Genomic DNA, 16,266 nt, shown 5'->3' with positions numbered 1-16,266 from the left:
AGGAAGGGAAGGGAAGGGAAGGAGGGAGGAGAGGAAGGCTAAGAAGAGGGTGAGGAGGAGTTGTAAATCTGTTTCTGTTCAGTGATTATATGGTTGTTTATGTAGGAAATCCCAAGGAATCTATTAAAGAACTCTTTGAATTAATAAATGACTTTAGTAAGGCCACAGGAAACAAGGTCATAAATATATCAGCCATAAAATATTAGAATCTGTTGCTCATTTAGCAGTAAATTACACAAACTGCTTAGCATCTTCCTTCTTAAGTGTATTAGATTAAATCTCCCTCTTGCAATATCAAGTGAGCCAATGAGATAGAAAATGATCATATAATATAGTCTTTGAACAATATTAAGGCCCAGAGTAGATTCACCAGCTTGTTGTTCCCAAGACTTAGATGTTAAATTGTTTTAGGTAGATAGGGTAACAGAAATCACCCATTTGGGGGCGTGTGCTACAGAAAAGGTAACTTGACAATTTCTGTCCAGTGGTCATCTGAGATGAGATAGTCAGAAAACTGATACAGCCGGTGCTTTTGAGCATGATACTTCTTTAGTGTTGTAATCAAAGAGATTTTTGACTTAATGGAGGGTGATCCTATCTCTGCGTGGATGTGGGCTACAGTCATAATTGCTAGCAAGGTCAGAACTTTCCTAAGAGAGCAAGATTATATCTGATCAATTGCTTTAACAAGTACTTGATTAGAGTCCCGGTGGAGAGCAAAATAAAACATTGGAGAAATTATTTTTGTTTGAAAACAGAACTGAGAGTGGAAATTGTCAAATGTCCTTCTCTGTCATAGAATAAGCCAAATGTATCTCCCATAAAATTTTAAAATTTTAAAATTTGAGCAAGTTTGCTCAGTGAACTAATCAGAACAGCAAAACTATCCCCTGGATACCTAAATGAGTTAACTTGTCAAAAGGTGTTCTTCGCAATTATTTGCCTGGATTTCACTGTGCTCTCCAAAACGATTTTAGTTTTGGCATAATTAAAGGTTATAAATTCTTTCTAACAATAACTACCCAAAATATCTTGTAGCTATTTCTGGATGGAAGGTCATGTCATTAGTATGTAAAAGGACCTACCTCTCTCTGCAATGTCAGGAGGGATTTATCTAGTTAACCTAAAAGCATTCAAGCTTAGAAGGGAGGACTATCCCTGGATTTTTGTCTCTTCCTCTCAAATAGTTATTTGCCTTGACATAGAGGGCCATTTTTGCTTATTCTTAATCTTATAATAATATTTCCTTAAAGGCTTGTTGAGGAATATTAAAAAGCCTTGAGATAATATTTATGTTGTATAGTTTAGCACATAAGTAATTATTGGCTATGGTGTCAAAAGCAGATGACATGTCAAAAATTCTTTCAAAAGATTCATTAACAGAAACTGACTGAATGTAACAGAAACTAATCAAGACCATGGTCAGTGGTATGGTAATTTTACCTGTAACTTCCTTTTCTCTTGCTAAATGTTAGCCTTAAAAAACAGTGTTTATAATTAAGTGGCAAAATTTTAGGAGCTCTTCTATCTAAATGAGCTCTCTCTACATTTTTAAAGAATTAAATATATTGGGGTAACATTGGTTAATAAAATTATATAGGTCTCGGGTATACAATTCTATGATGCATCATCTGTATATTGCATTTTGTGCCCACCATCCAAAGTCAAATCTTCCATCACCATATATTTGACCTCCTTCACCCTTTACTATCCCTCCACCTCCCTTCCCTCTGGTAACCTCCTTATCTTTGTCTGTGTCTGTGAGTTTTTGTTTGTTTATTTTTCTTGTTGAGACATTCTTTAAATGAGCACTTTTAAATTTTAAAAATTTAATCATATAATTCGTAAACAGAAGGGATAGAAAAAGGAAGGGACACTGCTTATTAAACATATACTATGTTCTAGTTACTTTGCTACATGTTTTTCATAGGTAATTTTAAGGTTATTGGCCCTAGTTAGGGAGTGAGCTAAGGTTTACAGAATATCAAATGCCTTCTAATGTCAGGAGCCATGAGCACAGTGTAGCATAAACGGTAAACTGTGCCTCTAATAGGCCTCTTCTCACTGTGGCCGTTCTTTGAGCAACAGCACTCCAGAACCTGCCATTATGGTAGGTGCTGTTCAAAAGCACAATTTCTTTTGAGAGAATGAGCTGCTTTAAATTTCCAAGTACAGTGAACCCTGTCATTAATCATCAGGCTGTCTTGCTGCCTTTGTGAGGATTTCTTTGTTTCCTGGCATCTTGGTCAAACTAGAAATCAGAGAACCCAGTCCTTTCACTTTGGCAGACAAGGAAACAAGCAAAACTGATTTTAGTATCACCAAAATCTGTTGGTATACTTATGGCAGAGTGGGTTCTCTTGTAGATCGTTGGAGTGGAGGAAAGAAAACTGCATGTAGTATAAAACAATATACATGGGGGGTTTATGAGTTCTTGTTTCATCTTGACCTTCTCAGCCACCTATTCAATTATTTATGTAAATGCAAAATTTAAATTAGAAATGATTTCTTTATTCTAAATTATACAGGACCTCGAAGGGGGAGGACTGAACAAAAATAATGATGATGGTAACAACATAATTGCCAAAATTTTATGCAATAACTTTGTTCTAAGCACTCTACAATGATTATTTCTTTCTTATAAGAGTTCTATGATTCAGTTTACTACCATTACTTCCATTTGATATGTGAGGAAACTTGCGCTCCTATGAGGATTCTAAGGTGTTAAGTAATTTTTCCCTGGTCATACAACTAATAAGTTGTAAGAGTTCCAGATTCTCCCCTATTGACAACAAAATGGACATAACTCTAACTTCATATCCTCTTACTTTTCCAGAAAGGAGCAAGCCATTTTTATTGATTGCTATGCAAGTCCTGAGATTTTCAATCAGACCAACTTAAGAACAATTACTGTGGCCAGAGGAAAGTGATTGACAAGCCTGAGTCACATTTCCACTGCTAAAGGCAGAACATGTGAACTGAGATGTATAGGAGAGAGATGAAATCTGAAATGAATATTGTTAAGTTATCATTGGAAGAATGAGGCATGGATATTGGGAAGGGAAACAATAAATTTCTACTGCATTTTAAAGGTCTGGTAACTGAGGCATAGAGCAGTTACTTTGTACTACCTGTCTGTCACAGCGCTATACCTGGAGCTCAGATCTCCCTTGACTTCACCTTCCATTCTGTTAAACACTGAGAGGCAGTATAGCATAGCAGTTAAGGACATGGTCTCTAAGACCAATCTACTGGGTTTGAATCTCAACTCTACTCTTTACTCACTTGGGTAAGTTACTTTACCCCTCTTTATTTCAACTTCTTACCTTCTGAGATAGTGGGAAGAATTAGTGAACTAATAGATATGAATTATTTATAACAGCATGATATTAATACAAATGTTTCTATTAGCATTAGTTATTATTATAACTATTATAATGTACTAAGTAATTATTTTATATTATCAATAAATATTGTCTGTGGAATAGCTACAGCCTTTTTATGATGACCAATTGGACTTAAATTATGACTATTCTCTACTTCTATGTTAAGTACATATGTGTTTCAGACACTGGGCTAGATCTCAGTGAGTCTGGAGATGAAAATATAAAGTTCCAACCTTTAGAGAGATTGCTGACTAGTGAGTAGATAAGAGTTATAACAAGCAATTACAATATAGCATTTTTTGATAAGTATGTGCAAGAGGTATAACAAGTTATAACCATGTGTTATCCAAACGCTGCCAGAAAATGGGAAGTGGGACTTATTACCCAGTGCATTTACACTGCCAGTATCAGTAGTTATGGTGAAAGGAATGCCTGGAGTTTCTGTGCCAGGATAGTAAAGCTACTTGGGAAAAGAAAACATTGATTGGGCAGAAATACCCCACTCCAGGATCCTCCAGTCCTGCTTATCAAATGGTGATTTTTATTCTCATAGAGAAATTAGAAAATGGAATGGGGTCCTGTTCAGGGTGGGTTCCCGTCTTGTGCCCTGAGCTGCTGGGATAGGCTCAGGCCACCTGTCACCTTGAAGTGGAATAAGGGGATTGGAAAATAATTAGCTTACCTGCTTTTATTAATCTTTCTTAAATGGATACATAGCTCACATTTATTTAAATGCTTAATATTAGATGTGTTTTGGGTCTTTGTTTAGAAGTTTGGTGATGTTTTTGTGACCAGAAATATTCTATAAGAACTTAATGCTTATTTATACAAAATTGGTTTTGTTATGTTGTTTTGCTTAAAGTCATAGACTCAGTTAACACTGTGGGGTGGAAGGGACCAATGGAGGGGGAAAAGGGACATCTGTAATACTTTCAACAATAAATATAAATTAAAAAAAAATAAAGTCACAGTTTCAATTAACCTGTTGATAGTGTTAAGTGAGGACTTACTGTATTATATAGTTTATTAAAAGACCCTGGGTTTTTTGAGGGAGAATTAGACTTTTTATTTGATTGTTTTGTTATGCTTTTAAGATGATCAGGATTCTGTCTACAGCCAGTCGCTCATTGATCTCTATTTAGCCTCTGTTTGGTGCTGTAGTTCCCACTCTATAAGTTTGCAAACTGAGGCAGGATGAAGTTGGAACATTCTTCAAGCATAGCAAATCAGTGAGTCTCCTGTTCTATGTCTGAACCTCAACCACTAGACTATGCTTTCCATATGTGTTTCGATCTTATCAAATTAATTTTCTGCTGAGAAAGGAGAGTTATCTAGTATTCAAGATGGAAAGTTAATTACCCAATTTATTGTATCCCATTGAGAATTAGTCATATTCCAGACTTATAGCTTTCAATTTCAGTTGTTTTGGAATGAGAATTGAATTGTAAAAATATGCCCAGTTTCACAACTTAAGGGCAATAGACTGACTTTTTTTAGACTTATTGCAAAATAATCTTTAGGTAAGCAGTTAATCAGTGCAACTCCCATTTTAAACCGTCTGCATCTGAGGCAAATAAATTCTTGAATTTAGCATGGATGGGTGTCCTTTCAGGCCAAAAAAATGTGTGCCTAGGAGTGAGATGAATTATTTCCTTTTCCAATTCCAAAAACTTTCTTGCTTCTCTTTTTCTTTAGGAAAAAAATTGCTCTGTTAAATATTGCAATGTTTTAAACAATATTTAGTAAGTGATCAGTGGCAAATTAAGAGCCTCAAAGATATTAGTGCATCACTGAAAATACCCGCTTTTCCAAATTTTGTAACTATAAACCAATGAATCATTAAAAGGTATATGCTGGTTGAGCCCTTTGTCTTGAAGTTATAGAGGAGAATTTAGGTTAAAGATAACACAGTTATATAGTTATATTATTATCTGAACATCAATCATTAGTATTTTATTTTTTTCTCTCTATTTCTTAAATCATGTGGTAGCTAACTATATTTTGTCTGTGTTTCTTCTGCCTTAACATTTTGTCTTGGGCTGATACCAAGTAAGGAAAGTTTTAGGCCAAAAGGAAACTTTCTGTGGGAATGATCAGGTTTTATATGGTAAAAGAACATCTTGAACTCATAGAATCCAGAAGTGTGTTTCCTTCCTTGGTTTGCTGACAGTATGGGTATTTTGGCTTGTGGAGTGGCCCTTAGAAATATCATGGCTTATACATCTGAGGAAATAGCATGTGTGGTTTTAGTTACCACCTATACAGGAATTACTTCCAAATCTATCTCGGCGACCCTGACCTCTCTTTCTCTTTCTTCGCCTGTATTTCTTGCAAATTGAATAGCATCTCTTCTTGGAAACATTGTAAATACCAAAAAAACCCTGATGGTTTGAGGCTGATAGGAATTTCTTGTGTTTGTTTGTTTTTTAAACATCTTTATTGAGGTATAATTGGTATAAAAGAAAATTGCAAATATTTAATGTATATATTTGTTGAGTTTGGACATATGCATATGCCTATGAAAACATAATCACAGTCAAGATAAGAGATATATCCATCACCTCCCAAAGTTTCCTTGTGTCCTTTTTTTTAAATTCTTGCATGTAATAATATTTAATATGAAACCCACCCTCTCAGCAAAATGTTAAGTGCACACTACACTATTGTTAACTACAGGCACTGTGTTGTACAGCAGATCTCTAGAACTTACTCATCTTGCATAACTGAAACTTTATACCAATTGAATAACTCACATTTTCTTCTCTCCACAGCACGTGGTAACTACCATTCTATCCTGTTTCTATAAGTTTGACTATTTGAGATACCTCACACAAGTGGAATTATGCAGCATTTGTCCTTATGTGTCTAGCTTATTTCACTTTGCATAATGTCCTCCAGGTTCATCCGTGTCATCTCGAATGACAAGATTTTCTTTTTTCTTTAAGGCCAAATAATATTTAATGGTATGTATATAACACATTTTCTTCATCCATCTGTCAATTGACATTTGAAATGTAGAAGAGAATCTACATGGCATGTTTTAAATCTGACAAAATTACTTCCCCTCATTGATTTTTTTTCCTTGTGTTTTCTTATGTATATTTACACTGTTCTTACCACACACACAAAGCAAAGGGACACAAGGAAACTTTTGGAGGTGATGGATGTGTCTACTGCCTTGATTGTGGTGCTGGTTTCATGAGTGTATGCATATGTCCAAACTCATCAAATTGTATGCATTATGTAGCATAGTTTTTTGTGTATCAGTTATGCTTCAGTAAAACTGTTTTAAAAATAATAAAAACTCCTAAGACCCTGAAAGGGATTTGAACAGATAAAGCACATCTCTTTTTCTTGGATAGACTAATTCAAATTTATAAAAGAAATGATATACAGATAAGGGGACCCTGGATGATATACAGATAAGGGGACCCAATTCCAGGACCAAATACCAACAAGGACTGGTATTTTTGAGCTAGAGAAACTGATTGCAGGAACCTCTCTTAACTTAGTCTAATTCACAGCTTTAAGCCAGGTATTAATGAGATTAATGATATTACCCATATGCAGTGGTTCATTCTTCATTTGATATAAAAAAGAGACTAGAAGGAGAGGTGTATTTTCAGCAAGTAAGTAGTACTTTTGGGGGGTAACCATTGTGTAAACTTGAGCAATTTAAGTGTCTTGTGTTTGTTTTTCACTTACTGAAGAATTGCACACTCTCTTATAATTGAAGTTAACACTTTGATTCATTGCTAGTATAATATACTTTTCTGAGCTTTTATTTCATTAGTGGTGAAGGATTTAATGTTATCTGAACCCTCCTGCACCATCATATAGTGCCATTGTATGCATTTACTGAAATATTTGATATATATTTATTGAATGCCTACCTTATAAGCACTTTGATAGGCACAGTGAGAGAAAAAGCTTTGCCGAAATTAATACCATAAAGTAAATAAGCCCAACAACTATTAACTGTCAGAATACAGAGAAGTGTAATTCTACCAGGGTGGAGCCAATGAATGAGAAGCCATTAAGGATCTTGCCAAAAAAATTATGGAAATGATCAAGTAGTTCTAGAATTAAAAAAGATGTCAAAAAAGGGCTGGTTGAAATACAGAGGAGGCTTACAGAACAGGGTTTTCAAGGTCTTGATGAGATAAAGAGCAACTCTCAGGAATGAGGAACAGAAGTATAGATTATAGTTGAAAATCAGGATGTTTTAAGTAAAGAGAGATTGAGCAATGTCTTACTGTGACAAACTATATTTGGAGATATTTGCTGGAGTTAGATGAAAATCTGTGACTGGGAAGATGTGAGGCCAACCAATTCTTATAGATATTAAACCCATGATCTTGATCTCAGTGTGTTTTAAGCAACCAAGCTAAATAGCCACAGATAATTTAGGAATGACTGAATCAAAAGCACACTGTACATTTCCTCTGAAATGCATATGGAAAGGGGTAAACAAAATATACTTGGTATTCTATTTTACTTTTTAATCTTACTTTCTAAAGATTTTTGATTTTTGTAGGTCTGTTATTCATTACATAAATAAATGTTCACGTGTTCTGTTCCTCATAAGACAGAGGAAAAGATGATTGTCATCTGCTAAATTAATTATTGAATTATCATTGTATTGAAATTCTATTGAATTTCATTGTATTAAAATTATGAATTTATAAATCTGCCTTTCCAACTATACCATAGACTTTGTGATTGTGGAGAACCAATTCTTTCTCTTTGTATCCATGGAGCCCAAAAATGCAGGAGCCCAAAAACACAGTACTAAGCAACTGATAGCCATGTAATTGATGCGTTTGAGTATAAATGAAAGTGTTTTAAAATGTGATCTTGCTTTATTGTAAATTATTAATCATATTATTTCAAAAGCTGCCTTTTGGTCATATCTTTGTATTTAATTGTAAATTAAAGGTTTTAATGCTCATTAAACTTTTCAAACTGTTAGGGACAATATTAGCAAAGTAAATACTACCCTCTTTGTCTCTGGGAATGATGATAGTAACTGCAAGTTTCAAAAAGAGGAGAATATTTTATGACCCGAAGTTTAATTTACATTTCTAGGTTAGTGATGGATTTCTCTATTAATGAGACTCTGACTTGGGAATTGTGTAGGATAAAGCCCTGTTCTGCCCTGATAACATTTTTTTAAATTGTGTGAATCACATTCTTTTAACTTAACTCTCTTTCCAGAGTCCTTTTTCAGTGAAATTGTAATATACTAATTATTACTGGGCATATGATTTTTTTAACCTTGTTGTTGCATTAAAATTGCATTAGCTACTTCAAAATAATATTTTTAATGATTTTATGATACAAGCTCTTTGAAGTATTTAAGAATAAATCTTTGAAGACAAATAAGTATGTAAAATTCAACAAATACTGATTTCTTCTAATTATATAAAACAACATATGTTTCTTCTTTATACCTTATATTTTAAAATAAAATTAAATATTAAAAATACAAAAGGGCAGAAAGCAAATCTGATTTTCTATCAGAACTGAAGAGTGCTGAGTCTATTAACTATAATACATATGTAGTCTCAAGTAATAGCTAAGAAAAGGTATGCCATGAGCTTTATGTTTGAATTTTATGTAATTACTGCAGTGTATATGCTCATCAGCTCGAAAATAGCATGAATGTGCTTTTTGACCTGCAGGTATTTTTCCAGTTATATCTAATAATCAATTAGCACAAGCAAACAGAGGAAGTAGAACACATCATCTTCTGTGTTTAGCTGTTTCTGAAGTGGTTTAATGGAAACACCACTTTAAAGATTTGTGTTTAATTTTCATGAGAAAGATGTCTGTATTAAAGTAGTGTGCAACTGAGGTCCTCTAGTGTCACAACTGAATATAACACCAGCTTTTAAGGTTTTGTGAAGTTTGTGTCAGAGAGACACAACAGGGACAAGAGGGATTACTACTTTAGGGTTGACTCATAGCATAGAACCAAATGACCTAAAAACAAAAACTAGGTGCTTATGTTTTATTTGTTAATCATTCTTAAGAAAATATTTCTTTGTTTTTAAGAGGGAAGGGATTTGCATTCTTTCATATTCACATCTTATCAATGTAATTATCATTTTTAAGTTGGGAATCTTTTTCTTTACATAGTTGATTTATTTTTTGAAAATATTAATGAAAACTTCGTTAATTCCAAATTGCTCTTGTTTCACACATTCCCTATCTGCTTAGGATTGGCTGTGGTGGCACTTTAATATGGGAGAAACTATTGATAAAGAGGAATAAAGAGGAATAGTTCACAGGTCAGTTTAAATAAGCTTTATGAATAGTAACTTCTTTGTTGCTCTTTTACACACTTTATAAAGAATATCAGTTTATTGCTTTAAAATATGGCTGACAACCAGAAATTAACAGACTATTGATGAAAAAAAAAAATAGTTTGTGAGAAAGAGAGCCTAAGGGAGGGGGGGAAAACAAAAACCCAACTTAGAGGAAATAAAGATAACACACTTTTTTTGCTTCCTGAATTAAAAGAGTTCTAATAACTAGCCTTAGAGAGACTTGAAAGAATAACATATCCATAACCAAAGAACATGGTCCAATGTAAAGGAACAACTAGAGAACATAAGAGATATCCGAAATTAAATAATAGAGTACAGAGGACTAAAGGCCATGCCATGGGAAATAAAACAGAGAATTGATATAGAAAATAGATCCTGTTTTCATCTGCCCACCAAGAGTTCCAACTAAAAGATACAGTGGAAGGTGAAAATAATGAAAGACATGTCAACACTTCCTTATTAATGTTTCTGTGTTAATGGAACATGAGTCTTAAAAGGGCACACCTGATGCTTACTAGCACAAGTGCCCACACTATAGACATATGGGCTAAAATTTTGTCTAAGAATATAGTAAAAAACAATCCTGAAAGTCTCCAGAGAGAAAGAACATGGTATCTGCAACAAAATTAGAATCAGACTGACATTAGACTTCTCGCCATTGATGAAGAACAATCAGACAGTGGAGAAATTCCAAGTTTAAGGGCAAGAATAAGATATTTGAAGACATACCATGTTTCAAAATGTCCTACTTATTTCCCTTATGGATTGTTGTGCATTCTCCCCCTTGAGGACTTGCTTACTCTGCCCTGTGCCTGAATCACACATTTCTGAGAGAGCTGCATGTCTTTTATACTTCCTTTAGATGCCTGCATAAATATTACCTTCTTAGTGAGACCTTGTTGGATCACAGTAGCAACCTGCTACCTTACATTCTCCTATTAAATAAAAGTCTGACCATCAGAAAACTTGAAACAGAAATTGCTAAAGGTGGTTACCTCTGGAAAGTCACCGTAGGATGAGAGGAGAGAAGGATTTTACTTTTTCATCTCTGATTCTTAGGATTTTTTAGAGGAAGGATTTTGCAACTTTAAAAAAAAATGTTATTTGGCCTATTTTTAAAAAACATCAGTTTATTGAGGTGTAATTTACATACCTTAAAATTTACCCTTTTAATATACAGTTCAAACCTACAGAAGATCAGTGGTACAATGCAGTCATGTACCCATCATGAAAATTAAGAATAGAACAGTTCCATCAAGCACAATTTCCTCGAACTCCTTTGTAGTCAACCCATCCCCCTACCCAAGCACAGGACAATTAGTGATCTGTTATTTCATCTTTTTTTTATTTATGTCTTTTATTCAGTGTGAGTTTCTTGTTGCGTGGATATACGTGAGTCTTAATTCTTATACATTCTGATAATCCTTATCTTTTAATTGGTGAGTTTACATAATTTACATTTAATATAATGATTGATACATCTGAATTAAAATCTATTAGTTGTTTTCCAATTGTTCCATTTGTTTTTTGTTCTTTTTTCCTTTAATTCTGCTTGCTTTTCAATTGACTATTTTTTAGTAATTCTATTTTGTCTTTTGTTATTTGACTTACCTTTTAAAAATTATTTTAATGGTTACCACCTGCCAATGTTAATTTAATTTTTTAAAGTCCTAATTTAAAATGTCAAAAAATGGGTAGAAAGGAAATCTATACGAAAATGTTACTATTGTTGGGTGGGGTGAATCTCTTCTACTTTTCTGTATATTATTTCAAACTCCCTACATGAATGATGTTTTATTATGTTTTTTAATAGAAAGAGATGGAGAGGGGGAGAGAGAGAGAAAGAAAGAAACTGGGTATCTTTGTGGAAGATGACTGAGTTCTGCCATATATCTGAAACTTTCCTGACAATTTGGCACAGCCAAACCTATAACTCAAATGCACATCCCCATATTAGTGTAGCCTTTAGGAAACTAGGATGAATCCTATTGTAGTCATAAAAACCAAAATACGTACAAGTGGACATTTTAGAACATGTGTATACTCTATTTTCTGTGTATAGAAGAGGAACAATAAAATACAATTTTGAACTTTGTCACAAAACCTTATCTCATTTATTAAAATAGGTTCTATATCTGCGTTGTAATTGATCTGTGACTTTTTGCTTCCTTTGCAGCTCGTCAAAGGTGTTGTGCATAGCATTTGAGGTACTCCAGGGCTTGCAGTATATGAACAAACATGATATAGTACATCGGGCACTGTCTCCTCATAATATCCTTTTGGACCGAAAGGTAATTGCCAAATAATACATTAAATATTTGTTTGTTATTTGAGGTTGAAAGCTACTGAATCAGGCCCACTCAGTTAATCAGAGGGTAGGATAAGAATATGTTTTAAGATTCTTTTATAACAAAAAGACTGTATGAAAGTTATTGATAGACTTGTGGTGTTAGAAAAAAACAAGTATAATTAAATTACATAAATCCATATTTTTTTCAAATGTGTTATTCTTTTTTTCCCCAAGAGACAGTTTCTAACATCGTGTTTGTTTTCTCTTCCATTTGTTTTCTAAAACATATGCATTTATCTTGAGAAAGCTTCTCGATTTACACAGAATATTTTTCTCATAGCACAACTGCATTGCATTTTCTCCTCATTTTTCCCCCCTATTTTCTCTTCTTTATTTTATTCTCCATTTACCAGCTGTTCATACCTAGGCCCTTTTTTTTTTTTTGGAAGTATTACTTCTTAACCTGGAATTCTAATGGGCAATTAATAAGAAGCTAGTCAACCCTTCTAAGAGAATTATAGGTAGCAAGGTGATATATTATCAGGAATAATCATAATTTCATTATTTTTCATAAGCATGTGAAAATAGTTTTGAGGGAATATTTTCTGGGGAATGATTTTCTGTTAGTAGGATTACTCTTTTTGTCTGAGTCTCTTCCAGATGTTCATTCAGTACAGTTATTCTATGATATTAAAAATCACGAAAGAGAAAATGGTGCTTATTAATTTAATACTTAAAGCAGTAAAGTATCTAATCAATCTGACTTTTTAAAAAATATTAATGTGTTGTAATGCTGAAAAATAAAGTCCTGAGAAAAAGAAAACAAACCAATTTTAAAATCAGCTTAAGTTTTTAGTGTTAAACATCTAAAAGGGGAAAATTTTAAGATACTTATAAAATATATTAGCCTTTTATTAAGAACCTCAGCTTTGTGATAATTATGATTATTCTCAAGCAATATCAAAAATTGTTGGAAACCTGGCAGATTCACTAATATTTTGATGATTTCGGACCCGATATTTTCAAGTTAAGAACTCCTATGTCAGGGTTAAATCATAACATTATGAATGGACTTGCAACAGTCTGAAAAAAAGTATTTCGTGAAAATTACCACAAAATATTCTAAGGATTCAAGGCAGATGAGAAGACTTTTGCTTTTTTTTTGCTTTGTCAAAAAGCCTGGAAAATATAAAAAAGCAAAAAATTTTTGTGTGTGTGTATATATACACTTACATACATACATGTATATGTGCATATACATACATATAAATGTATGTGTACATACACACATTATATTTGTAATAAGTATAAAGCAGACGTCAAACACTGGCAAATACTTTTTAATAAAATTATGGTAAATTAATATATATATTTTAATGTACCTGACTATATGATGGCTCATTTACTTATAAAATATATAATGATAATTTTTCTTGCTAGTATTAAAATATTTCATAGTGATTTTTTTCCCTTCATTTTTGTAGGGACATGTTAAATTGGCTAAATTTGGACTTTATCACATGACAGCTCATGGTGTTGATGTTGATTTTCCAATTGGGTAAGAATATTTTGTTTTTGAAGTTCTATCTTAAAATTTGTAATCTTTGTTAAAATGTATGTTTTGTTAATTATTGGTGATACTACTTTTTGACATATAACTAGCTTTCCTTTATTAACATACCTTATGTTTTTCAAATAATTTTATAAAAGTAGACAATTTTTCCAGTATCCAGAAGTTCCCTGATGTTGATCTTTCATTGAATTGGCAGAGAGGCTAACAGATTATTGGCCTTGTTTACCTTATATTTTTACTAATTAATTTTATTTCATTCACAATTAGATAAAAGTGAGGCAAGAATCCTGACCAGATCCTCACTTAATGATAGTGTGTGTTCCTCAAAAGACTGAGAAAAATCACTCTCATATTATTTTTCTTTGTTTCTGAGTTTAATTCCCTATTTTTTGAGGTATGATTGTATATTAAGACTGAAGCTGAGTCATTGTAAATTTCACAGGTGATGGGATAGATCTCATACCTGAAAGTCTGTGTTTAAGTTTCAGAGGTTTATTAATGATCCCTTCTGATATAGAAATCCAGGTTTATATTGACCTCCAAGAAAAGAATGAAAGTTTTTTTCATCCTGTACTCAAATGTATGCTTTTGATATAGATCTTTGTTTTATATTTAGTGTGCGATTGCTGTTTCAATATTTTAATAATATAATATTTTTTAGTTTTTGAGTGTTTAAAATTGATATCATTTCAAATACATGGAAGTTATAAACTAGTACAAAGAATTCCTATATACCCTTCACTCAGATTTCACAAATATTAACATTTTACATTTGCTTTATCTCTTTCTTTTTTCTTATACATATTTATGTATGTGTGTATAAATATATTTTAATCATTTAAGATTAATTAGTACAGCCCAGCCGGGCATGGCTCAGCGGTTGAGAGTCGACCTAGGATCCAGGCGATAGGGGTTCGATTCCTGGTCAGGGCACATGCCCGGGTTGCGGGCTACATCCCTAGCGGGGGGCATGCAGGAGGCAGCTGATTAAGATCAATGACTCTCTCATCATTGATGTTTCCCTCTCTCTCTCTCCTTCTCCTTTCCTCTCTCTGAAATCAATAAAGATATATTTTTTAAAAAATTAATTAGTACATAAAAAGGCCTTTATCCCTCAATATTTTAGCTTGTATTTTCTAAAGTAAATTATTTTTGTACATAACCACAAACCAATTATGAAAACCAGGAAATTAAAATTGATATAATACCATTATATAGTCTAGGGACCTTTATCATATTTTTCAGTTGTTGTCTTTAAAAGTATCCATTTGTGTTTTGCTGTTTGGACTCCCTAAAATCGATTCTGTCACTCCAGTGTTGAGAATTGTGGATTGGAATCCTGGAGTGTGTTTCTACTTAAAAAATTAATTAGATGTTTAAAAAAAGGTCTCATTTTTAAATTACCCTTATATCTTTAAAAGTTAAATTGTGGGCTTCTTATCTCAACTTCTCATTTGTCAGGACATAGCTAATCTGAAATAAACTGTTCAGTCATTCTTTCCATTATTTATTAAGAAAATATTTATTGAGCACCTTCTCTTCTGGCTGCTGGATATACAAAAGTCAATAAAGTAGTTTCCTATCCTCAAGAGGCTCATGATTTATTGGGAATTTTTTGTTGTCATTTTGCTGACCTTCTTAAGTTGCATAAATTCATAATTTTGAAGTTTTGCGTTTCAAAACTTGTGGTCATAGACAACAAATAATTGTTGTTACAAGCACTCAAACTATTTTGTAAAAATAACCTACACTATTTGGGTTTTCTTAAAGGTTTGAATATAATACAAAATAAGTCCACAGTGAAGCTCTAGTGTCTTCATCATATGTGATAATTACTTTTTGAAGTAGCATTTAAGGAGTTGTAGTAAATGCGATTCCTACTGCTGCTTCATTTTGTCTAACTCAGTTTGTGTGAGAGAGAACTCCAAAAACATAAACAAGGGTTACTTCAATTTTTTACCTTTTACTTAAAGGTGCTTTAGGTTACAATGATGAATAGGAAAAAAGAAGTGATTTTTCTTAAAGCATATCAAGCATTTTTTAACTACATTTGAATTTAAAATGCTTGGATAGAATTGGTCTTATGTTGCCATTTGATCTTGCTTACTTTGAAGTCTTAGACCCAAGGGGTCTGAACAAAAAGTACCGAAGAGCAAAATGTGAAACTTTAGCCAGGAAAAATAAAGTGATCAAAAAGCCAAGGCATGAAAGAAAATATTTACACCAGAAGAAGCTTGCAGTTGATTTGAAAGACAAATATTAAGGAACAACAAAGTAAAATGTTAACATCTATTTCAAAATATTATAAAGAGTTAGAAAATGGACATTTATTTTAGCAGGCCAGTAGCTTAATACCTTGTTAAAACTTCAAACAGATGACAGATGACGAAAGCCACTATATTTACCTCACCAGTCATACAGCAAGGTTCTGGTAATTTTCTCTGAGTGTTAAAATGCTATGTTAAATAAGAGCTACTTGTAAAAAGGAGATAATCTACATTAAAGAACAATCTTAGGGCTTATTGTTTTTATTAATTAAATTAACCATCCTTGATTGGAGCAAGGGCCACCTCTATGATTCTAGAGATCACCAGTGAGAGTTTTAGGTTTATTAATTTACCTATATTGTTGCTTGACTTTTTACTACCCACGCTATTATTTTTGGGCTTAGATGTGCTGGAAATC

The 16,266-nt window shown here is 32.9% G+C and overlaps 1 protein-coding gene across 4 annotated transcripts in view; it reads left to right on the top strand.

Annotated features, from left to right (window-relative positions):
- TBCK (TBC1 domain containing kinase) overlaps positions 1-16,266 on the top strand; it is a 165,012-nt gene that overhangs the window by 24,627 nt on the left and 124,119 nt on the right. For 3 of the 4 annotated variants that reach the window (XR_013999264.1, XM_081143832.1, XM_081143833.1), the window contains 2 exons: positions 11,895-12,009; positions 13,493-13,566. Coding sequence is in view for 3 of the 4 variants with exons in the window: in XM_081143832.1 (XP_080999958.1) it covers positions 11,895-12,009; positions 13,493-13,566 (189 nt within the window). In the remaining variant the exon portion in view is untranslated. Of the gene's footprint in view, positions 1-9,609; positions 9,680-11,894; positions 12,010-13,492; positions 13,567-16,266 lie in introns of those variants that run through there. The other variant, XM_081143834.1, reaches the window with a different exon arrangement.

This window comes from Miniopterus schreibersii, assembly GCF_964146895.1.
Source record: "Miniopterus schreibersii genome assembly, chromosome: 1".
NCBI lineage: Eukaryota > Metazoa > Chordata > Mammalia > Chiroptera > Miniopteridae > Miniopterus > Miniopterus schreibersii.
The sequence above is the reverse complement of the archived record's forward strand: the minus strand, read 5'-3'. Positions and strand labels throughout refer to the sequence as shown.